A 26,009-nucleotide genomic window follows, 5' to 3' on the forward strand; every position below is an offset into this window, starting at 1 on the left:
TCCTGCCATCTCTTGTCATTGATGCAGAGAGTAATGATGGAGTTGCAACAAAGGTGAGCATAAGGCTTATGTTTAAGGGCTGTAACTGCCGCATCAAGCAAGCTACCCGATGCTTGTTCACCCAGACTGCACAGATCGATGCCTTGTTGAATGATGTCTGAATGCAATCCTGTTTTCCTCACTTCCCCCTACTGTTGAAGCAGATAGCAACGCTGTATATGCTTTCAAAGTGATGTATCAGGCTTAATTGGTTTAGGATATAACCGCCGTAATAAGCAGCTACCCCCACGATTGTTTACCCAGATTGTGAAGTTCAGTCCTTGTTGGTTGTTGTCTGAATGCTAATCCTATTTTCCACATTACCCCCTGCCGTAGAAGCAGAGAGCAATGCTGTGTATACATTCAAGTGATGTATCAGGCTTAATTGGTTTAGGGTAGTAAATGCCATAATAAGCAAGCTGCCCCCACGTTTATTTATTTACCCAGATTGTGTAGTTCAGTCCTTTTTGGTTGTTATCTGAATGCAAATCCTCTTTTCCACATTTCTCTTTGCCACTGAAGCAGAGAGCAATGTTGGGGTTGCAATAACTGTGCAAGGGATTTTTTTGAGTAAGGGTAGTAATCACCAGGTAGTAAACATTCTAGCAAGCCACTCCCATGGCTCTACTCTTCATTTCCATCCTCTAGCCTTTATGGATCCACAGTGTTTATCCCATGCCGCTTTGAAATCTTTCACAGTTTTAGTCTTCACCACGTCCTCCGGATGGGCATTCCAGGCATCCACCACCCTCTCCGTGAAGAAATACTTCCTGACATTGATTCTGAGTCTACCTCCCTGGAGCTTCAAATCGTGACCCCTACACCTAGAAAAATTGATATTGTGTCCTGACTAATTTTGTAAGGGAAGTATTATTGTTTTTTTTAAAGTGGGTATAACATTTAAAAAATATATATATTATGCTTTTATAATTTTGTCACTTTACTGTTAAGTTAATGTTGTTGGGTTTTTTTTTATAAGTCGCTGAGTCTTTGAGAAGAGTTGGACAAACTAAAAATAATCATATACTGTCTCCGACAGCCATGTAATTTTTTTTTATTTGCAGAAACACTTTGGGCTGGATTTTAAAAGGGTTACACGCATAAGGTACGCGCGTAACCCTTTTAAAACCCCCCTGCGCGCGCCGAGCCTATATTGCATAGGCTTCTTGCGCGCGCAAAGCCCCGGGACGCGCGTAAGTCCCAGGGCTTTCTTGGGGTGGGTGTGTCGGGAGGCGTGATGCGGACGGCGCGTCATCGGAAGCGTGTCGGGGGGCGTGACGCGGTCGGTGCTTCGAGCAGGCGTAACTTCTGAGACAGAGGTAGGGGGGTTTAGATAGGGTCGGGGGGGGGGGTTAGGTAGGGGAAGGGAGGGGAAGGTGGGGGGAGGCGGAAGGAAAGTTCCCTCCGAGGCCGCTCCAATTTCGGAGCAGCCTCGGAGGGAACAGGCAGCGCGCACAGGGCTCGGCGCTCAAGTTGCACAAATGTGCACCCCCTTGCGCGTGCCGACCCCGGATTTTATAAGATACGCGCAGCTACGCGTGTATTTTATAAAGTACGCACACGCATAGAATTATAAAATCTACCCCTTTATAAATAGATGACAACAGACTCTGGACTATATTTGGGGCCCAATTTTACAGTGTTCCCAGAGTTTCCAGTTTAGATTAGCAGTATTAAACTAATACTGTTATATATATCTATAGCACTACAAGAAAAACAGTGCTGTACAAATACACAAAGGAAAGCCCCTTTTCAAACAGCTAACAATCTATTGAAGAGAAACAGATAAGAATGACTAGGGCTGTGATTTCTGTGGAAAATCAGCCAGGACATTGAGAAGTGTAGCTGGGGGTTCACTGCCTCCTTCCTGCTGGGCCCAGCTCTTAATAGATATCCATAGGTGGCAGGAGTCCCAAGAGGATCAATCAACCTGCTGACCTTCCAATATACGCTAAACCCAGTCCTCCATCAGTAGGAAACCTGCCTCTCTAACAACTGAAGTATCTCTGATGGTCTTGCGTTCAGTTCTCAAAATGTGGATTTTTCTTTGGTAAGGCAGGGTTGGTTGGTCTGCTCTATGTTTGTGCATCAGGTGTTACAATGATTCATAAAATGCTTTTGAGACAGATGGCAGTATATGAATCTTAGAAGGCAGGTTTAATGACCTAACCATTAGCCCTGTTTGCTCCATGCAAACTAGTCAAACCCTTTTCCTGTAACTGCAAAATACAATGTAGCAAAAATATTCTCAAAATATCTATGATTAATTGAGGCCCCCCAATGTCTTCATTGATGTGAACCGAAGATATGAACATATATCTCTCAGAATGCGTGACCAAGTGTATGCGTTAGTTAGCTTTGGTAAATAAAATAACCAAATCATAACTCAGTTTTCTGATGTGCCTGCCAAATAATTATTTTTCTGATTAACAATCAAGGTTCACTTTTTTTTTTTTTTTCAGTTTAAAAAAAGCACCATGGAGGCAAATCCAATACCCTTGCTAAGAATCCCTCCTCCTCCTTCTCACCATCTTGCAGGCAGAAGGGAGGGGGGTACTCTGCAAGCACGAAAATAGAGCAAACACTAAAGTGTGCCCAGCCTAGCACAGATTTATGCCCGTTTTGGATGCGCTACACTAGCACCCGATGCAATAAAGAGATTAGTGTGACCAAAACACGGGCCAAAACGCATAGGGCCTGATTTTAAAAAGCATTTACTCGAGTAAAAACCAGGTTTACTGGAGTAAATTCACTTTACTTGAGTAAATGGCTTTTGAAAATTGCTACAATAGTAGCTACATTTACGCATGTAACTCCTTTTGAAAATTACCCCCAATGCCAATAGCGCTCATCACATGTAAATTCCATGGAAGATGAGGCTATTAGCTATTACCCCCAATGCAGAAAATTGCTGGGTGCCCAATGCACACTTTTTAGTGCGGCAAATGTAACTCCAGCCCCGGAGCTGGCGTTAAATCAAACCGCGAGTCAAGGGTTCAGGAGAAATTTAAAAAAATACTGTCCTCTGTGGTTCCTCCTATTTAGTATCGTTGTGATACTTTAACTTATTGTTTGCGGTGTTTAAGAATAATGGTATAATGCAATGGCTTGATGAAAAAAAAAAAAATCCTGGATGCACAATAGACACGCTCCAGGCCGATTTCGCCCCATGTTATTGTGCATGTATACTGTGTGGCCAGAAATCTTTTTTAATCAAGCCATTGCATTTTATGACCTGAAGTGAGATAAAATGGACGCTCATATTGAGTCCCTGTTGCAATTCTGGGCAACCGATGCATTTGAGCACTAGGGATGCACAATTCTTCCCTAGTGCGTCCTTTTTAATGCAATAGCTTATTTAAATATTGCATTGGGCACCCAGGAGACGTGGCTGTGAGCACGTTAGGAAAACAGGCACTCAGTATGAGCACCCGTTTTAATGCATCTTATTGAATTGGCCCGTCAGTGTGGATTATGAACTGGGCCAAAAAAAAAAAAAATACTTCAGCCCTACTATTTCCTCTATTGCTGCCTTCACTCTTACCACCATACAAGCACGCAGCCACTGGTTAGAAGCATCTGTAGTAGAGAACAGAACCGTCCCCTTCCTGCGCCCCAAGAGGACAGTCAGTGCAGATGGGGGATCTTCACCCCAGACCAGTGATGGCGAACCTATGACCACACGTGTCAAAGGTGACTCGCCACGACATTCTGGATGACACGCCAGCATCCACCAACACCATACAAAATTATAGGACACCTGTATGCTGTTGCGATCAACCCTAGGCCCCGCAGTAGCTGTGGTAAAGCGGGAGTCTCCCTCAAGGCTCTCTGCTCATTTCTCTTGCTTTTCACGCAACTTCATAGGCTTCTGTCTTTCTTCAGTCCAACCCCCTCCCCCCGCAGCTGCGATTACATCTGCATTTTTGTTTTTTTCTTTCCCACGCGGCATCACCGATAGCTGTGGGACACCTCCATCCTCCTCTCACCACCACAGTGGTGGGAAATGCTCCCGTGGCCTTCCCTCACACTAGCCCCATCTCTCTCTCTCTCTCTCTCTGCTGCAGGAGGCAACAGCAGACCTCCCTCTGCTACCTCACCACAGCTGAAGGCTCCTCACTGATTTCTGTGGACGGCCCCCCTTATGTTGGTGCCGTGGCAAAAAATAACTCTCTCCCAACCGTCCTGCATCAGGCCTTTCTGCCCATTTTGTCCCACGCCAGCTAGTAGCCCCGTCTTGATCCCTCTTGACCACCAATGTAAGTACATTTTTTAAAATATATTTAGAGGCTGCATAAGAGGACAGAGAATAGGAGTGTGCAAGGGAGCATGTGTGTGTATTTGACAGTTGGTGTGAGGAAGTGCGTGTGTGTGTGTGTGTGTCAGCAGGTGCAGGAGAGTGAGTGTGTTAGCGGGTGTAAGGGAACGTGTGCATGGATGTGTCAGCGGGTGCAAGGAAGCATGTGTACATATGTAGGCGGCTGCAAGGGTGCATATGTGTGTATGTCTGCATAATTGCTGTTTTCATCCTGTTTGATTAATGTGCTGTATGAAACTGTTTTTAATAATGAATCTGTTTTTTTTATTAGTTTACTCGTTTTTCATTTTTGTGATTTGACTTTGTTTTTTTTAATATAATACACAGCACCAGACATGATGAGACTGTATTTTTTTGGTAAATAAATGAATATGTATATTGTGTCTGTTTTGTTCGGTGGGGGGGGGGGGGGGGTGTAACACAGTAGCAGAGTCAAGTTAGGCATTTTCCAAATTTTTGACACACTGAGCCTAAAAGGTTCACTATCGCTGCCCCAGACAGATACAAGAATTTATAGGGTAAACATTTTTTAAACCTTTTTGTGGATTTCTACTTGTCTCATCTGCTGTTAAATATGATTGTTTACAAGTCCTTTCAAAAATGGAGGAATTACATTCCATCTGCTACCTGCTATAAAGATAATGTTTTCATTATTGACTCAATGAAAGACTTTTTGACAAATTATTTTCAATCAACTCCCCAAAAAAATGACTTCACCAATGGACCACATAGGTCAGCAAATGTTTTCTATTGCAATATTTGAAGTGCAACTCTTCTGAAAACATAAGTTTGAAGCTGAAAATGATTTAATGTATGAAATAAAATAAAGCTCATCTGCTTGTAGAATGGTATTGATCTGCTGACTTGAAAGTTTTCAGAGATTTCAAAAGTTGAGATATTTTTGTAGTTAAATTGCTCTGTTCAGTGTGTGGCAGTGGCCAAGGAACAAATAGAATGCCAGGAATTATTAGGAAAGGAATGGAGAATAAAACAGAGAATATCATAATGCTCCATGCCACTGTAACTTGAGGAGTGTGTGCAATTCTGGTCACCGCATCTCAAAAAAGATATAGTAGAATTAGAAAAGGTACAGAGAAGGGTGACCAAAATGATAAAGTAGGTGGAAAGGCTAAAGAGGTTAGGGCAATTTGGAGAAGTTGGTCTGCTCTATTTTTGTGCATCAGGTGTTACAATGATTCATAAAATGCTTTTGAGACAGATGGCAGTATATGAATCTTAGAAGGCAGGTTTAATGACCTAACCATTAGCCCTGTTTGCTCCATGCAAACTAGTCAAACCCTTTTCCTGTAACTGCAAAATACAATGTAGCAAAAATATTCTCAAAATATCTATGATTAATTGAGGCCCCCCAATGTCTTCATTGATGTGAACCGAAGATATGAACATATATCTCTCAGAATGAGTGACCAAGTGTATGCGTTAGTTAGCTTTGGTAAATAAAATAACCAAATCATAACTCAGTTTTCTGATGTGCCTGCCAAATAATTATTTTTCTGATTAACAATCAAGGTTCACTTTTTTTTTTTTCAGTTTAAAAAAAGCACCATGGAGGCAAATCCAATACCCTTGCTAAGAATCCCTCCTCCTCCTTCTCACCATCTTGCAGGCAGAAGGGAGGGGGGTACTCTGCAAGCACGAAAATAGAGCAAACACTAAAGTGTGCCCAGCCTAGCACAGATTTATGCCCGTTTTGGATGCGCTACACTAGCACCCAGGAGACGTGGCTGTGAGCACGTTAGGAAAACAGGCACTCAGTATGAGCACCCGTTTTAATGCATCTTATTGAATTGGCCCGTCAGTGTGGATTATGAACTGGGCCATAAAAAAAAAAAAATACTTCAGCCCTACTATTTCTTCTATTGCTGCCTTCACTCTTACCACCATACAAGCACGCAGCCACTGGTTAGAAGCATCTGTAGTAGAGAACAGAACCGTCCCCTTCCTGCGCCCCAAGAGGACAGTCAGTGCAGATGGGGGATCTTCACCCCAGACCAGTGATGGCGAACCTATGACCACACGTGTCAAAGGTGACTCGCCACGACATTCTGGATGACACGCCAGCATCCACCAACACCTCTTAACATCCAGAGTGTGAATGACAGAGTTTGGAGGTTAGGGCACCACAACCTGCTTCAATCTTGTGTGTTGAGATCTGGGGAAGTTCCTAGACCAGGGGTCAGGAACCTTTTTGGCTGAGAGAGCCATAAACGCCACATATTTTAAAATGTAATTCCATGAGAGCCATACAATATGTTTAAAACTAAATACAAGTAAATGTGTGCATTTTATGTAAGATCACACTTTTAAAGTACAATAAGTCTCTGAAAATATTACACCAGGCCTTAAGACACCAATACATCTCCTATTAGGAAAACGGACCAAGTCAGGCTGCTATAGAGTCCTACACAGAAACTACACGCCAGCAGAAAACCTCACCTGAATCACGTGCTGTCCCTCACCTAACATAGAATAAAGAGACCAAAACGCATAACAAGAAGCATGCAGAAAAAACTGAATTGGAAACTGCAACAAGCCAGAGTCTCTGTATGCAGTGTAACAAAGGAAAAAAGAAACATCACCCATCCTTATAAAACAAATCAAGAAATATAAAATCATCATCATCTCTTTCACATGTACAGGCTCTCAATCATTCACATACATGCAATCTCACACTCACACACACACACACACAAACATATTTCGAAACAGCTGATGAGTGGAATATCCAATAATTAAAAACTCATATAAAACATTTCCAGATACCAACAAAATATTTCAAAATAGCAGACACAAAGACCCAGTAATGAAAAATAATAAGGATAAAAAAAATATTTTTGCTCTGCATACCTGGGAACGTTTGATATCCAGGTGTCCTGAGATTGTTCTGAATTAGCAGGGGTGGTTTGCTTGGAACTTTCTCCTCTCTCAGTCACATACCAGCGCTCTCTCTCACACTGGCTCTCAATGACACACCTATACACACATGCTCTCAATACTCACATATACACAAGTTTTTTCTCTCTCACTTATATAGGCTCTTAATTACACATTTACACACATGCTGTCTATCTTTTCTCGCTTACACACACACACAGGCTTTCAATCACATAAATACATGCTGTCTTTTTCTCTCACACACAGACTCTCATTCACATGCTTACAAACATGTCCTCTCTTTCTCTCATTTACACACAGGCTCTCAATCACATACTCACATGCTCCCTCACCTAAATCAGCTCTCAATCACACACAGACACACATGGTCTCTCTCTCATTTAACACAGGCTCTCAATCACATACTCACATGCTCCATCACCTAAACCAGCTCTCAATCACACACAGACACACATGATCTCTCTCTTACTTATACACACATGATTTCTCTCACACACTAAGGATCTCAATCATACACACATACTCTTTCACACAAACAGGTTTTCAATCACAAACTTACACATACAGGTTCCCAATGGTAAACTTGCATTCATGCTCTCTCTCTCTCACAGGCAGGCTCTCAATCACAGACATACTCTCTTTCACATGTACAGACTCTCAATCATTCACATACATGCAATCTCTCACACACAGACCGAAGAAAAGACGACTGCAGCGCGGCTCGGAGGAAAATGAAGAGGTTCAACCGTGGCCGATGGGACTCCGCCTCCGCAAGGGCTGAAAATGAAGGAGTTTAGCGTTGGGAGGAGGCTGCTGCTGCCGCGAGTTCCCGGGGTGGGGGTGAGAGAGAGTGAATGAGCGAGCAAGCATGTGTGTCTTCTTTTCTTCAGGCCGATGCCGAGCGCACTAACGTGGCCTCTTCTTGCTGCGCACGCACCCGATACTCTCCACTTCCTCTCCCGGGCCGCGGGGGGGGAAGAAGAGAGCACGCCGGTGCCGCTGACTCCAGCTGTCCTGCCGCGTTCCGCCCGGGCTCACAGCATTTTAAGCCCGGGTGGAGGAGGACCGGGGAGCAGCTGGGTCAGCGGGAAAGTGTGGCGACACTTGTCTGCGAGCCAGATGCAGCCCTCAAAAGAGCCATATCTGGCTCGCGAGCCATGGGTTCCCGACCCCTGTCCTAGACTGATCTGTCTCTGAATGGACAACTCCCATAGGAGAGGAAACCAGACATGTCTCAGTCAATTAAGGCTATGACAATCATAGTCCCCATGTCCTTGCAAAGCTTTAAGAGAGTCTTTGCCACTAAGGGAATCGAAGGATACGCGTACAGAACACTGTTGCCCCAATGACAGGCAAGTGCGTCCGAAGCTAGATTGCCATCTGACCTATACAGGGAGCAGAACTAAGGTACCTTCTTGTTGCAAGGGGAAGCGAACAAATCTACATCCAGACTCCCCCAGAAGCAGAATATCCAATTCGCTTCCTCCTGGTCCAGGGACCACTTGTGTGTGTGTGTGGGGGGGGGGGGGGGGAGTCTGAAGGCTTAATTCAGCCTCTCTGCTACCATGATCTCCATCCCAGCCAAGTCCATGGTCCTGAACACCATTCCATGGCCCATGACCAAATCTGAAACTATTCCTGGCACAGGAGGTATGATCCTGTGCCTCCCTGCTTGACAACATGCCACTTGGCTACCTGGTTGTCGGTTTAGATTAGGACAACTTTGTTGGACAGCCGATCTCTGAACCATAGTGTGCACCTAATCATCCAAAGCTCCAGGAAGTTGATTTGTCAAGAACATTCCTGAGCATACCAGAGACCCTGGGTGCTGAGCCCATCTACATGAGCGCCCCACCCCAAGGTGGACACATCTGTGGTTAGGAAAATTTGGGTATGGGGACTTCAAAAAGAGATCCCCCGTTCCAGATATGACAGTACCTGCCACCAGGACAATGATTCTTGGAGAGACAGGGTGACTCGGATGCAATCCTGGAGGCTCTGAGTGACCTGGTGCCACTGCAACCTCAGGAACCATTGGGCTCTGTGCTGTTCAGTTTGGAGAAGAGACGACTGAGGGGGAATATGATAGTCTACAAAATCATGAAAGAACTTCAACAAGTTAATGTAAATCAGTTATTTCTCAGATAATAGAAGGACCAGGGGGGGCACTCTATGAAGTTAGCAGGTAGCTCATTTAAAACAATTAGAAGAAATTCACTCAGTGCATAGTTAAGCTCTGGAATTCATTGCCAGACGATGTGATTACAGCAGTTAGTGTAACTGGGTTTAGAAAAAGTTTGGATAAATTCCTAAAGGATAAATCCATAAACTGCTATGATGGTAATTAATAAGTTATAATAGCTTGTGATCCATCTAATGTTTTTTGTTTTGTTTTGCTTTTTTAAATTTATACTTTATTCAATTTTAAAATTCAAAACAATGAATAACATTTTCAAACATTAGAAAAGCAATAAATTGTGTACAATCTCAGGCAAACTTATAGAAACAAACTAATACAGTCAAAAAGAAAATTATGATTGTCACATTTATCCAATAAATAGGGGTCTTTTACAATAAAACATATGAACATAAGAACATGCCATACTGGGTCAGACCAAGGGTCCATCAAGCCCAGCATCCTGTTTCCAACAGTGGCCAATCCAGGCCATAAGAACCTGGCAAGTACCCAAAAACTAAGTCTATTCCATGTTACCATTGCTAATGACAGTGGCTATTCTCTAAGTGAACTTAATAGCAGGTAATGGACATTTCCTCCAAGAACTTATCCAATCCTTTTTTAAACACAGCTATACTAATTGCACTAACCACATCCTCTGGCAACAAATTCCAGAGTTTAATTGTGCGTTGAGTTAAAAAGAACTTTCTCCGATTAGTTTTAAATGAGCCCCATGCTAACTTCATGGAGTGCCCCCTAGTCTTTCTATTATCCGAAAGAGTAAATAACAGATTCACATCTACTTGTTCTAGACCTCTCATGATTTTAAACACCTCTATCATATCCCCCCTCAGTCGCCTCTTCTCCAAGCTGAAAAGTCCTAACCTCTTTAGTCTTTCCTCATAGGGGAGTTGTTCCATTCCCTTTATCATTTTGGTAGCCCTTCTCTGTACCTTCTCCATCGCAATTATATCTTTTTTGAGATGCGGCAACCAGAATTGTACACAGTGTTCAAGATGCGGTCTCACCATGGAGTGATACAGAGGCATTATGATATTTTCTGTTTTATTCACCATGCCCTTTCTAATAATTCCCAACATTCTGTTTGCTTTTTTGACTGCTGCAGCACACTGAACCAACGATTTCAATGTGTTATCCACTATGACGCCTAGATCTCTTTCTTGGGTTGTAGCACCTAATATGGAACCCAACATTGTGTAATTATAGCATGGGTTATTTTTCCCTAAATACATCACCTTGCACTTATCCACATTAAATTTCATCTGCCATTTGGATGCCCAATTTTCCAGTCTCACAAGGTCTTCCTGCAATTTATCACAATCTGCTTTTGATTTAACTACTCTGAACAATTTTGTGTCATCTACAAATTTGATTATCTCACTCGTCGTATTTCTTTCCAGATCATTTATAAATATATTGAAAAGTAAGGGTCCCAATACAGATCCCTGAGGCACTCCACTGGCCACTCCCTTCCACTGAGAAAATTGTCCATTTAATCCTATTCTCTGTTTCCTGTCTTTTAGCCAGTTTGCAATCCACGAAAGGACATCGCCACCTATTCCATGACTTTTTACTTTTCCTAGAAGCCTCTCATGAGGAACTTTGTTAAATGCCTTCTGAAAATCCAAGTATACTACATCTACCGGTTCACCTTTATCCACATGTTTATTAACTCCTTCAAAAAAGTGAAGCAGATTTGTGAGGCAAGACTTGCCTTGGGTAAAGCCATGCTGACTTTGTTCCATTAAACCATGTCTTTCTATATGTTCTGTGATTTTGATGTTTAGAACACTTTCCACTATTTTTCCTGGCACTGAAGTCAGGCTAATTGGTCTGTAGTTTCCCGGATCGCCCCTGGAGCCCTTTTTAAATATTGGGGTTACATTTGCTATCCTCCAGTCTTCAGGTACAATGGATGATTTTAATGATAGGTTACAAATTTTTTACTAATAGATCTGAAATTTCATATTTTAGTTCCTTCAGAACTCTGGGGTGTATACCATCCGGTCCAGGTGATTTACTACTCTTCAGTTTGTCAATCAGGTCTACCACATCTTCTAGGTTCACCGTGATTTGATTAAGAAAGGTGGAAAGGTGGAAATAAGGCAAAATGATTACTGGCATGGTTAAAGGGGGAGGTGAAAGAAGCTATTTTAGCCAAAAGATCTTCATTCAAATATTGGAAGAAAGATCCAACAGAAGAAAATAGGATAAAGCATAAACGTTGGCAAGATAAATGTAAGACATTGATAAGACAGGCTAAGAGAGAATTTGAAAAGAAGTTGGCCGTAGAGGCAAAAAACTCACAGTAAAAACTTTTAAAAATATATCCAAAGCAGAAAGCCTGTGAGGGAGTCAGTTGGACCGTTAGATGATCAAGGGGTTAAAGGGGCACTTAGAAAAGATAAGGCCATCGCGGAAAGATTAAATGATTTCTTTGCTTCGGTGTTTACTGAAGAGGATGTTGGGGAGGTACCCGTAATGGAGAAGGTTTTCATGGGTAATGATTCAGATGGACTGAATCAAATCACGGTGAACCTAGAAGATGTGGTAGACCTGATTGACAAACTGAAGAGTAGTAAACCACCTGGACTGTATGGTATACACCCTTGTCATAATACATTTGTCTGGAAGGAGGGGGAGAAAATTTTTTACTTACGGACCTACTTCTGCCGCTTCAACCTGATTAACCTTTTCTAATTCTTTATCTCTCAAAAACATTTCTAGATGTTGTGGTGTATTAAAAATAAATTTCTTACCTTGATAATTAACTAAACATCCACATGGGAGCCTTAAATAAAAGGCTGCCCCCAATTCAATAGTCTTACTTTTCAGAACCAAAAACTGTTTCCTGTGCACCTGAGTGGCCCTTGAATCATCTGGAAAAACATAAATTCTTTGACCGCAAAATAACAGATCCCTATTTCTGAGAGATTTTTTAAAAATGAATTCTTTATCCTTTTCTAAGGAAAAAGATACCAGAAGGGTAGCTCTCTTATTAATGATGTCTATAGATTCCTCTAAAAAGGTTGACACTCCTGGGGATTGCGGTTCTTTCAATTGAAGAGGAAAATAATGAATCTTAGAGATAATTGGAATCTCATTGTCTTTGTATGCTAAATTTTCCTTAAGATATTTTACAAACATCTCATAAGGTGATAGACGTCTTGTATAAGGAAAATTTACAAATCGTAAGTTTTTAACTCTTAGACAATTCTCTAAATTTTCTATCTCATTATGCAACAATACATTATCAGAAATACAATTAGTTTCAACATTTTGAATTTTCAATGATAAACTATTAATCCTAGATTCTAAATCAGTTAATTTTTTTTCCCTGATTTTAATCATCAATCTATTTCCACCAACCATTGCTGAAAAGCATGAATTCATCTGAATTACATTAGTATCTAGTTTCAGCAGCATTCTCCACAAGTCACCCAGGGTAACATTGGCAGCATCTACGGCAGCAGCCTGTATGCCACCAATGTTTACAGAGGGGCTTCCATTTACTCTTTCCTGTTGATGAAAAGTCAAAGGTTGTGAGGCTTCAAATTCCACAAATGCCTCAGAAACATTACCAAAACTCACATTTGCTGCCTCATTTTCAATGGTTTTGCCTTCCTCTGTAAGTCCTGAGGGCTGTGTAGGAGTTGGTCCTGCGCCAGGTCTCTGAGAGACATCCAACATGTCTCTGACGCAGACCTCTCTTGGCAAGTTGAGCCTACTTACATGAGCATCCATTGGGCCAAGCCTTGAAGTTGCAGGAGAGGAAGTGATGATTTTGGCCTTTCTCTTCCGCCCCATAAATCCCAAAACAATTTTCAATATAACTGTATGGCAGTCAGAAGGCAGTCAAAGCCAGTCTAAGCCAAGCATGTGCCCCTTCGGCATGCACGGCTTAGGCATTGCGCCAGCGGCATCAATGCGCCGCTTTACCTGGGGTTTTAAAACCCCAGTCTCCAGCTGATAGTCTCATCGCAGGAGCCCTTAGCTGAAACAGCTGATGTTAATCAGGGCTTACTGCGGGTGCTTGGAGGGTTCTGACTGAGCTCCCCTCTCTCTCCCTTCAAGGCCCTGTCGTGATCTATCTAATGTTTAGGTACTTGCCAGGTGCTTGTGACTTGGATTAGCCACTGTTAGAAACAGATACTGGGCTTGATGGACCCTTTTTCTGACCTAGTATGGCATATCTTATGTTCTTATATTATGTTCTTATGTAAATGTGTCAAGGGAGTGACATGGATGGTTGCAGCCATGTGGCCCAAAAGCCTCAACATGTGCCAAGCTGACTCTTGCTGGCTCTGTTGAATCTCTGCCATGATGGTCGTCAAGATAGCCTTTCACGAAGCAGGAAGGCCTTGGCCTGAGCCGTGTCTAGTAGGACCCCTATGAAGTCCAACTGAAGTGACAGGCTTGGGTAGTTTATGATGAACCCTAGTGACTCCAACACCTGGATGGTCAAGCGCATGGACCTGGAGGCCTCTGTCTGAGATATGTTCTTGACCATTCAATCATCCAGATAGAGGAAAACATGCACTCCCAGTCTCCGGAGGTGAGCCACCTCCATGGCCAGGTGTTTTGTGAAGACTTGTGAGGCCGACACTAGCCCGAACAGCAACACCCAGTACTGTTTTCCCATCACAAATCAGAGATACTTCCTGTGATATCATGCATTGACAGGGACCAATGCCAATGCTTCTTTGGCTTCCTTCAATGCTTGGCCCAGTCCTTCCCTGGTGTCAAGGCTGATGACGAGTAACCAGACGTCCTCGACCTGCAGGAGATTGACTGTGATTAGTCTCCAGCGCCCCTATCTGCTGATGGCACTGATGGAACTGACAGTCCCGCTGATGTCGATGGCATAGTTCCCAGGTTCATCGATGCAGATGCCACTGATGCAGATTGCTTGGACTTCTTTGACATGAAGAGCTGTTCCATCTTGTCGAGTCGAAGTCAACATCCCTTCGTAGTCAATTGGGCACATAAGCGGCAACACCAGACATCATGCAATGCCCCCAAGCAGAGATCTCATGAGGATCAATGAATGGACATGGTCCTCAGGCACCTGTGGCATCGCCGAAAACTGGACGTGGCCATGTCAAGACAAAAAAAAAAAAAAGGGGGGAGGAAGCACAAAACCAAAATAGATTGCTGCTGGTGTCAACGGCTGGCTGGCACCATAGCGCCGCCGCCATGTGGGAATTGACTGTGAAAGGAAACTTACCAGAATCGCCAAAAACCCTGAGTGGGAACACTATAGGGAGGCACCGAGAGGGACATCATGATGGAACCACGAGAAAAAACCCCGCGAAAATGTGAGAAAAGAGAAAAACAAGTTTTTCACAAGGCCCAAAACAGCCAAAAGTGAGCTCACTCACAAGACGAAGCTTACAGCTCTGTGGAAAGACCCGGCGCAAACAAATGTACACCCGATTTTATAACATGCGCGCACAGCCGCGCGCATGTTATAAAATCCAGGGTCAGTGCGCGCCGAGCCCTAGGGGAGCCCCGATGGCTTTCCCCGTTACCTCCGAGGCCACAATCAGAGCGGCCTCAGAGAGAACTTTCCTTCCGCTCCCCCCCACCTTCCCCTCCCTTCCCCTATCTAACCCAACGCACCAGCCCTACCTAAATCCCCCCCCTACCTTTATTTCACGATTTTAAGCCTCTGGCAGGCGTAACTTGCGTGCTGGCTGGCTGCTGGCGCGCCATCCCCCAGCACAGCCACTGTGCCAGAGGCCTTGGGACCGCCCCCGAACCGGTGCCTCGCCCACGGCCCCGCCCCTTTTTCAAAGCCCCGGAACATACGCGCGTCCCGGGGCTTGTGCGCATCACCGAGCCTATGCAAAATAGGCTCGGCGCGTGCAGGAGCAGGTTTTCGGGGTTGCACGAGTAACCCTTTGAAAATCTGCCCCTTAGTGTGCTTAGTCAAATTTCTAGAAAGTTTGACTTAAGTTTTCCACATCGAGGCTCCATCTAATGATGTCACCCCTCTGTGAGGACAATTATCCTTCTTGTCCTTGGAGAAAATATGTTTTTACTCAACACATAATTAAACTCCGGAATTTGTTGCCAGAGGATGTGATAATAGCTGTTAATGTAACGGATATACTTAGCAAAATCTACTGCTTACGCCTGGGGATAAGCAACATGGAATCTATTGACCTTTTGGTCTCCTGCCAGGTACCGGTAACCTGGATTGGCCACTGTTGGAATAGGATACTGGGCTTGATGGATTTTTGGGTTGTCTTAGTTTGGCAACTCTTATTTTCTTAATAAAGCTTGAATACACAAGTTTATGAGGTGATATCATTAATTGTTAGTGAATATAACTGAATCAGTTTAAGGCTCCACAGAACAGTTCTCATAGCTATCAAACCACACAATTCCCCTCAATGTGACACTTAACATGGCTCCAAGAGCCTTAAGCAATAATGCACAACTTAATCACTCAGGAAGTGTCATTAACCTCTCAAAGAGCCAAACCCTATTACCTTTTTAAAAATCTTAACATTTAAATACCAATTCCATTTTATTTTGTGCCTCTAAAAATATTTGTGTGTGTGTGTGTGTTTGTGTGAGAAAGAGCCACAGTGAAGGCTGCAAGAATCACATGTAGCATACTCTATCAGTATGGATTCAATAAAGTTATATCAACAATACATTATACACATTTTTTTTTAAATCATATAGGGTTACAAAAACTAACCAATCAAATCAGAAAACCAAGATCATCACAGCAGACTTGGATGCTAGAAACAAAAATAGTAATTTCCTCTGAAAGAGGTGTAAGCCAAGAGTGAGTATGAGCTTTCCATACTAGCGCCATGTGAGCAGCAGTGTCCTTTCATTTTTATCAATGTAGGTAAAAATGATTTTATTTCATTTCTTCTCTGATAGGGACAGGAAGCTGCTAATGTGCTGTAGCAGATTTGTAAGGGATCGCCAATCAAGGGCTTTTAGTATTTGTCTATATAATTAGACAAATATCAGAAACCTTTACAGCATTTAATAATAGAATAATGTGATTTAATTAACATTAGAGTCTGCCCTATTCTCTGAGCAGCCCAAAATGGATCTCTAAGAGCTTGATTCACTAAGGCTTTTATCCCCTATTCTGTGTCTATTGGGGGAAGGGGGAGAAGACTTAGTAAATCCAACCCTAAATTCAATTATATGAACTCTCTGAAACGCAGAGGATAGTCTGGAGCATAAGTGCTATAATCAGAATTGCAGAAATTCACCTCAGATATAAAATAAAAATCTCTACGAAGTGACCATTTGCTCCAGATTTAAACTACATAGACTCACTAGATGGATCTTGTGGAGAACATAACATCTCTGAATACTGTCAAAGCACTTATTAACACACCTTCAGGAAGTACAGAGCTGCAATATATAACAACCCTCCTTTTGTACTAGGAGGTAAATCAATCAGTTTGGGATTCACACACTACAATCACGTTTTTAAGGCAGGTGTGGTACCCACCCAAATCTCTCTTCATCGCTTGCATGGGATTAGCAATGCCTTACTCTAAACTATAAATATAATACCTGCGGTAGAGACAGACAAGTAAAACCTGAGGATTGCTCTCAGCATAGAGTAGAACACTGCCAAATGATGATACATTCTGCCAGGTTTTAATCAGCTAAACCAGATTCCCAGGGAAAACAACTAAAACAACCAGTATAGGAATCAAACTGGCAACAAAAGGAAGCATTTATCTTTTTTTGGCTCACAGTCTCAGTGGTCCCTGTTAATTCCCTAGTCTTAATTTATTAGCAGGTCGATACTGTAAGACCGCGGGAGAGCGGACGAACGCCCGCTCTCCCGGCGCGCGCACCGGCCCCTCGCCGGTGCGGGCGATTCAGTATTTAAATGAGGTGACGCGGGAAAAAACGGGGAAAAGGAGGCGCTAGGGACACTAGCGCCTCCTTTTTGTCAGGAGCGGCGGCTGTCAGCGGGTTTGACAGCCGACGCTCAATTTTGCCGGCGTTGGTTCTCGAGCCCGCTGACAGCCACGGGCTCGGAAACCGGACGCCGGCAAAATTGAGCGTCTGGTTTTCGGCCCGACAGCCGCGGGCCAAATTCAAAATTTATTATTTTTTTTTTTACTTTTTTTTACTTTTGGGGACCTCCGACTTAATATCGCCATGATATTAAGTCGGAGGGTGCACAGAAAAGCAGTTTTTACTGCTTTTCTGTGCACTTTCCTGGCGCCGGAAGAAATTAGCGCCGACCTTTGGGTCGGCGCTAATTTCTTAGAGTAAAATGTGCGGCTTGGCTGCACATTTTACTTACTGGATCCCGCGCGCATACCTAATAGGGCCATCAACATGCATTTGCATGTTGAGGGCGCTATTAGGTGCCGCGGGTGGGCCGCGTGTTTTCATCCCCTTACTGAATAAGGGGTAAGGGAAAACACGCGTCCAGAGCAGGCTGACAGTGCGCTCCGACGGAGCACACTTTACTGTATCGACCTATAGATGGGAGTAGGCTCCAGAGTTTATGCCAATGATATACTGTTTTCTGTTCTGGTTACTTCATCAATGACAAAAGCACCTGTCAATGTGGGCTACTGCCTTCAATCAATTCACCAATGGATGCATAACTAGTGCTTAACATAAGCAAAACAAATTTAATAATCCTTGATAGATTCCCTTCTTATGATTAACTGGTCCTTCAACATCTCTCCAGTGGTGAGAAACTTGGGGGTACAACTGGAAGCTAATCTGTCCCTGAAGGAGCAAATAAGAACAGTTTCTATCAGCGCTTTTAATAACCACATGTATTACATGCGTTTAAACCTTTCTTCACAAATAATTTTTGTACTGTTTTACAATCACTCGTAATTTCTAAATTTGATTATTGCAACTCTTTATAGGAAGAATTACCCGTGTATATGCTGAAATGCCTTTAGGCAGTACAAAATGCAGCTGCAAGGCTGGTAACAGGTACAAAAATACCTGAACATATTTCTCCATAATTACGATCATTACATTCACTTCCTATACAATGGAGAATAACATTTAAAATTGTCATTTTGGTTCACTGTGCTTGCTCTAAGTAGAAATACCCCTTATGTGTCAGCACTCTCCTTAAAATGTATAAACTCACTCACTGAGATCAGAGGACCCTGCATAACCCCTTAGACATCCCTTTAATCTGACAGACTCATTTGGACAAAACCAGAGCAAGGACATGGCCTGTTCTATGGAATAGCTTGCCAGAGGAAATCCATTCAATACAATATTGTTATATATTTAGAAGACAAGTAAAGGATTTTTATTTCAAGCAAGCATTTAACAACTAGGTTAACTGGTCCAGGAACTTACAAGAGAAGCTGGAAGCTTAGATGGTTGCATGGACATCATGTATACTGTATTTTTATTTTTGTGATGCTTAGCAATGTATTTTATTTTTCAATTTTATGCTTTTATTTCATGCTTTGTTTTTAACTCAGAATTCTGCTTCAATTTTATGTTTATTTACTTTGTATTATGTTATTGTATGTTTTACGATTATATATGTTGCTTTGTAAATCTGCTGAGAATTTGGGATTGTGCTACAAATCTGTTAAAGTATCTGCATACTGAAAGTGAAACAAATATAACATTAGTCAAACCACCTTTCCTCCCAAATTTTATCTAGATAAAATCTGGGGAAAGCTATCATCAGTCCCCGATGGCTTGGATTTAGATTCCTTTTTCCTAACGTGCACACTGCATGATTTTTGCTGGGCAGTTTCTGTTCTATGTGGTTTACCCTGAATAGCTATTTGTATTGCTGGACACAATCATTAGAAAAAAAACAATTGTTATACAGTGTATTTCTGTGAACTCACGAAAAATGAAGAAAACAAGGGGCAAGCATAAGTTGTCTAAAGGCAGGCTAGACTGGTAACTCTCCCTCTAGCAATGGGGCTTTTGAAGGGCGTGAATGACCTGTCTACCATCAATGTGTGATGAGTGACAACTATGGGCTGAAATTTAATCCCCTCCAAGACAAAGATTTAATGTCAGGAAGTAGCTCTTGCTATAATTAAGAAAATGCTAATTTACTAATCACTAGCAAGTATCAAAAGCTCAAACTGTTAAAAGTGAAACTACCAAAATTAAGGAAAAAGTAGGTAAAAACATTCACTTTTCTAGCTCCTGAAGTTCCTTCTGTATCAACAACCTCTTAGAATTCTTTTCATGACTTTAATTTATTCTATGCAATAAAGAACTTCAAATGAGAATGGCACCATTTTTTTTAAACTAACAATCCAACATAATGCCAGGTTTAAAACTTTTCAGTTTGTAGCCCATTAAAAAAATGCTCTTTTTTTTGCCATGGAAAAGGACTTCTATCCCTCTCTAAAATCTTCCTTGGCATCTCTCTGAAAGAGCCCACAAATATCCCTTCTGCTTACTCCTGCTCCAAAGTACAACACAGAAAATTGTTAAACATCTGATTTCAATCCAAGATATCCAAATTCATTTTGCCTTCTCTCTTGTACATATCAAGAGTTTGGAACACTTGTTCTTTGACAGAGTTCAAAGGTACTTCCCCTTCCCTCTTCACCAGCAGCTCTTCCTTCCCATTAGCTGACAGAAAAATAAATTGAATCTGCAAATAAACTAGATGTCATGTGTACTCCTGATGAAACACAGCAGGTGTCCATAACAAAAAGAAGAGAGTGCAGGGCTGCCCTTCAGTTGTTTTTCCACTATAAGAAGTTTAAGCAGTAATATTACTGAGCTCTTACCTGTGTATTGCATTCCGTGCCTCTACCATAGTACTCTGAAATACACCATCAAGAAACTAAAATGCTTTCCACACATTTCTCTCGTGCACTTGCTGTGCGCGCTGCCTCAGACAGTTTGGAATGCAGAAAAGCCAGAGTTGAAGCCCGTCGTCTAATCCTTCTCTATTCACTTCCTCTGCTTGGGAGAGTCAAACAATAGTTGCCCTTGCTCTCTCGATGCACAGGGCGCATGCAGTCTTCCCTGGGAAAAGCGACACACACACACACAGACACACACACTCTAACACTGCAGACACTTCTTTCTCTTGTCCCAGGAGGGGTGTGTGTGGGGAGGAGCCGGGAAGGGGGCATGCCTTACAGAGACAAACCCTTTATCTTACACCAGTTTAAACTCAAGAAATCTACCCATTTGAAGTAAACAGGGTCTAAATTTGTTAGGTTACATTTATACTCCACTTTATCAAACCCAATTACACATTTCAAATGAAAGGCGAACTTTAGGCTATAGTCTGAAACAGGTCAGAGAGAGAGAGAGAACTTTTTGCTATTTGGTTTTATACTCCTCCCTTTAAGCAGCTCTCAGTACATTAAAACATAATACAAAATTACAATAGAATTAATAGAATTTCACATGGGGCTCTTTTGCTCTCCTCCAAGTTTTATTTAATTATTGTTCTAAAATAGTATGGACTCCAAAATACTACTTCCATGCAAGAAATATTTGAACCAAATCTTACAGAAACTAAATATTGTTGATTATTCAAACTCAGAAACAACAATATTTAGCAGATGCTTCTCAAATCCTTTTATTGCCCTAATCAAAAACATAAATCTACCACCATTTTGTAACACTAGGCTGTGGTTAGGCCTTCTGTAGAATAACAACATTATTGGAACAGATGTTCTAACACATTGTCAATATATTTCAATGTGGGCCTTCTCAAAAAACATTTAAATTCAATATTAGTTGTAATCAAAACTAAATTGTGTACAACTGGCAATATCTTCCTACCACAGACAATGTAGAAAACTTGCTTCTTAACCTACATGGAAAGAAAAGTATTTCAAGTCTTTGCTTCTGGTGTGATGGCTTTGGCATCTAACCTAATTAAAGTTGTTATATACTTATCTTCTGATCCAAGTAAAATACTAATACATAATACAAATTAATGCAATCAAAGTACATAATAAAATACAGCATTAATGCAACACAGTCTTTGGCCTAGAGGCAAGTTTCCAACCCACTCTCAATGGGAAAAATTGCTTTTCTTGCAATTTAGCATGTTACAGTCACGGGGCTGCTACTGGCCCCTTGTTTAGCATGTGATGTCTAATAAACTTTTCAGATTTGTGGCTAACATCTTGTAGATCTCATGTCCCACTAAGGGCACCACAGCTAAAAGAATACACAATTTGATAAATTCATTCCCCAGTTATAAAATAAGCATGTGCCCACACGTATATACATGCTGCCTTCTTAACCTTTTCTTTTCTCTGTTGCATATGCTTCATTTCTGATTTTGGATTACTGTTCTTATGAAAGAAGTCCTTCAACCATCCTAATTTTTCCCAACAGGAGCTGCAATGATCCTGCCCCCTGCCAAGACATGCCAGAGAAATGAGTATGCGTACAGGAGGATAGCACAAGGAAGATGCACTCACTGTATATAAAAAACATAAGAAATTCAATTTCAATATTTGATCAGAAAAAAGGTAAAAAAAATAGGTCCAATGCTTCATGCTCAAAACTAGGAATAAACAGTGGCTGTCCCATGTTTATATGGCTAATAATGGTTTATGGACTTTTCCTCCAGAAACCTGTCTAAACCCAGCTATGCTAACTAGGGATGTGAATCGTTTTTCTGCCGATTGAAAATATCATACGATATTTTCAAACTCGTCAAATATCGGGGGGGGCCCCCAAAAGCAATATCGTTTTTGGGGAGGGCGGGAAGAAAGGGCACACAAAACCCCCCAAACCCACCCCGACCCTTTAAATCTCATTATTTAGAATCCCTCCCCTTAAAAAATGGCACGGGCCTTCCATTGCTCCTACCATGTGACAGGGGCCAGTCAATGGCACCGATAGCCCCTGTCACATGGTAAGGGCAAAGGGCCATCGGCGCCATTTTGTTTACTGGCAGCCGACGGCCCGAGAGCGAGAGATTGCTCCCGGGGCCCCCGCTGAACCACCAGGTACTTTAGAAAAATTTGGGGGTGGGGGGAGATTCTATCATTTTGGTCACCCTTCTCTGGACCTTTTCTAGTTCTACTATATCTTTTTTGAGATGCGGCGACCAGAAATGCACACAACACAAAAGTGTGGTTTCACTATGCATTGACATAGCCGTATTATGATATTCTCCTTTCCAATCCTAATACTACCTAACATTATATTTGCTTTTCTGACGGCCACCATACACTGTGCTTAGCATTTCAAAGTATTATCCACAAAGATTCCAAGACCTTTTTCCTGGGTGGTGATGCCTATTATGTACCTATGGTTTAGATTATTCTTCCCTATATGCATCACTATTTTTGACAAATCTCTGCTTAAAATTGATTTTACACATATAAATGCACTTTACAGATGTAAGTGGGCTTTAGAAAATTGCTACAATATATGCCCAGGGGCGGATTGGTCTATCGGGGGAATCAGGCATGCCCTGGTGGGCTGGTCTAGCTGGTCATGTGGTCTCCCCTCAGCTCTTGCTTGCATTGTGGCTGGGTTCCTGTGCTGTAGTGGTGAGCAGCCAAAGCATAGCTGCACTGCCTTTGCAGACCCATGACAAAGTTTAAAACTGGCGGTGACCTGACTGCTTCTGTCCTTCAGCGCTTTCTTATCCTGATGCGCTGCTTGCCTCCAAAAGCTGGTGAATGGCCTGGCCCCAGGTAAGCCCACTCCTCAACTCACAAAATGTTGTTGTGTTGGTTCTGCACTGCAGTGAAACCAATAACCACTTTTTCCAGCTGCGAATGTGATCAAGTAAAATGGTAGGAGGTTTGCTCATTCTTAAAAAAACAAAGAAAAAGGTGTTGCTGCTGTAGTACCAGACTCTGCAGTGGCGAGGCTATAGTGCAGGCCCACCCTCCCATCTTCCCACGCTCTTTGGTCATCAACCTGCCATCTTTGTTAAAGAATCAAGGTGTGGGCCACGACCAAAAAAGGTTGGGAAGATAATAGGCCGGATCTGCACTAGAGCTGCGCCACTGCGAGGTCTGTCTCCAGCTCTCCAATCTTGCCGCAGTCTCACTCGCTAGAGGGAAAGGCCACCACAGGAGTGTTTGCAGGCTGAGGGAGCCAGAGACACTTTTTGACAGTGCTGCCTTACAATTTCACATCATGCTGGGCTCCTGCCTAATTGTAGAACTGTCAGACTCCAGCACTGGCAGAAAAGTGCCCCCAGTTCCCGCAGCCCCCAAACAAGCAACAGAAGAAGAGTCCCAGAAAGGCCGTCAGCACCATCCATCCCACTGCGGCCAAAGAAAAGGCCCAGTGGGGCCGCCAACTCTTTCCCTCCTGCCCGCAACTGAATAAAAAACCCATTGGAGCCACCAACAACCTTCCCACTCACAGCAGAAGAAAGGAACTAGCTGAGCTGAAGAGGAGGTGTAGCAGGATGGGGCTGGCACACTCCTCCCACAGGATGCTAACTACAAAGGACATGTGGAGCTGCCGGCACTGTCGCTTCCGCTCGCAGTCGAAGACGACACCTAACGGAGCCGGCATACCCCTCCCATCAGTAGCTGAATACAAAGGCCCCAACAGCAGAAGAGGCCTGGTTTGTGAGAGAGCCAGTGAATGAATGTGTGTATGAGGGGAGAGAGCCAGTGAGTATGTGTACATGTATATGAGGGGGGAGAGAGCCAGTGAGAGAGAGAGAGTGTGTGTGTGTATGAGGGGGAAAGAGCGAGAGAGAGAGCGAGAGCGAGTGTGTGTATATATATATATATATATATATATATATATATATATTTGAGGGAGAGAGCCTGTGTGCATTTTAGTGTGTAAATATATATGAGAGAGATTAAGAGTGAACATGTATGATTATGTTTGAGAAAATGAACGTGTGTATGTGTGAGAGAGAAGATCGTAGGGGAGAAGGAGGGCAAAAAAACAAATTTCAGTGTGATTGGAAATCAAAAAGTTCCCAGTTATGGATGGCAAGAGGATTTTTTCATCCCTATTAGTTTTAATATTGGGTAATCTTTGATATCTGCTGCTTTGAAATATTTTATTATGTTTGATACATTTTTAAACATTTTAATGAGCTTTTTAAATTGGATGTTCTAATTTTCAGCTATTTTTAAATATTTATTCTTTTTATTAGTATGGTTGATTTTTTATATTCTTGATTTTATTCTTTGATGTTTTATGAGGAATGATAGTGTTTCTGTTTTTTTATTGTTGCACTGCATACAGAATCTGGCAGTTTCTAATTCATTTTTTCTGCACATTTCAACTTATAGTTTGTTTATTTATTTCGAACTACTTATATACCGTGCCTTCCAAGGTTCGGGGTGGTTCACAATAAAACATCTATAGAGTGAATATAACATAAAACATAGAACATGAGAAATTAAAATAAGTTGTAACAAATTAAAATAAAAAAAATCAGAATAAAAATCATCACAAAATAAAATGCATAATAAACATAATAAATATGATCTCTTTATTCTGTATTTGACAAGGGTCTACTTGTATTCTGCATGTATTTCCAAGGTGAGGTATTCTGCTAACATGTAGGTTCTGTGTATGGATCTATAGCAGCCTGGCTTATTCTGTTTTCCTAATAGAAGGTGTATTGATGTTTTAAGGCCTGAAGTTAAATTTCCAGTTTTGCCTTTACATAGGTAGGGTAGTTACTGTTTGAGTTTGGCAGGTAGTATGTTATCATATGGCAAGAGAATTTTTTTTTTGCAGGATTTTGGATTATACAATGTTCCTGGTAGTGGAGGGAATTATTGTTGCTGTTATTGAGGAGACACCAGTATTTGAATATTTATTTTTGTATGGTGAGTGGTAAGGGGAAATGTCCTAGTCCAGAAGATTTTTCTGACTCTGGGATTAAGCCCGTCAAATCAAGCTGCCAGTGACTGTGGAAATGTGCTTACTGAAGTGTTTTATAAATGATATAGGTATTTAAAATTTGCACAATATTTCAAAAATATAGAAAGTTCCAGTATTGTATTTTATTTAGTAATTGTGTTATACTTAAGTGGTCAAGAAAATTGTGTGTGCATACATATATATAATATATAAATTTATGTGTGAGCTTGCAATTATATACCCATGGGCCGGTATGGATAAAAATCCCCCGGGCTGATACTTTCCCACAATCCACCCCATATATGCCATTAAATTGTCAATAGGTTTTACATGTGTAAGTACACTAAGCACATAAATGGGCTCTTGAAAATTACTATGATATTATGATACATTTACATGCTTAACTCCTTTGAAAATTACCTCCAAAAGCTCTCTGTACATAGAGATCATGGATGTGGCAGAAAATGGCTCACAATTCTTTTAACTCAGTGACCACTTTGGTTTCATTTCTTAAAATATCTAGCTGTCTTGGAGATTTATTTGATTTATATTCTACCTTTCAGGCACTTCAAACTGGATTACATTTAGATAGTCAGTATTACCCTGTCCCCAGAGGGCTCACAATCTAAGTTTGTACCTGCTTTGCTGGATTTTCTTAGAAAAGCACAGAAGCCATATGTAAACAGTATTGTCTATATTGTCTATTTTCCCCTGGAATCTACACCTACTCTAATC

The 26,009-nt window shown here is 41.9% G+C and overlaps 1 protein-coding gene across 6 annotated transcripts in view; it reads right to left on the minus strand.

The window, feature by feature from the left end:
• RASAL2 (RAS protein activator like 2) overlaps nt 1–26,009 on the minus strand; it is a 448,317-nt gene that overhangs the window by 191,478 nt on the left and 230,830 nt on the right. Inside the window, exon 1 of one of the 6 annotated variants that reach the window (XM_029618581.1) lies at nt 20,225–20,318. The exons of the other annotated variants lie outside the window; for them this stretch is intronic. Within the exon in view, the coding sequence (XP_029474441.1) occupies nt 20,225–20,237 (13 nt within the window). The 5' untranslated portion in view covers nt 20,238–20,318. Of the gene's footprint in view, nt 1–20,224; nt 20,319–26,009 lie in introns of those variants that run through there. 6 annotated transcript variants of the gene reach the window in all.

Source organism: Rhinatrema bivittatum, chromosome 10, assembly GCF_901001135.1.
Source record: "Rhinatrema bivittatum chromosome 10, aRhiBiv1.1, whole genome shotgun sequence".
Taxonomy (NCBI): domain Eukaryota; kingdom Metazoa; phylum Chordata; class Amphibia; order Gymnophiona; family Rhinatrematidae; genus Rhinatrema; species Rhinatrema bivittatum.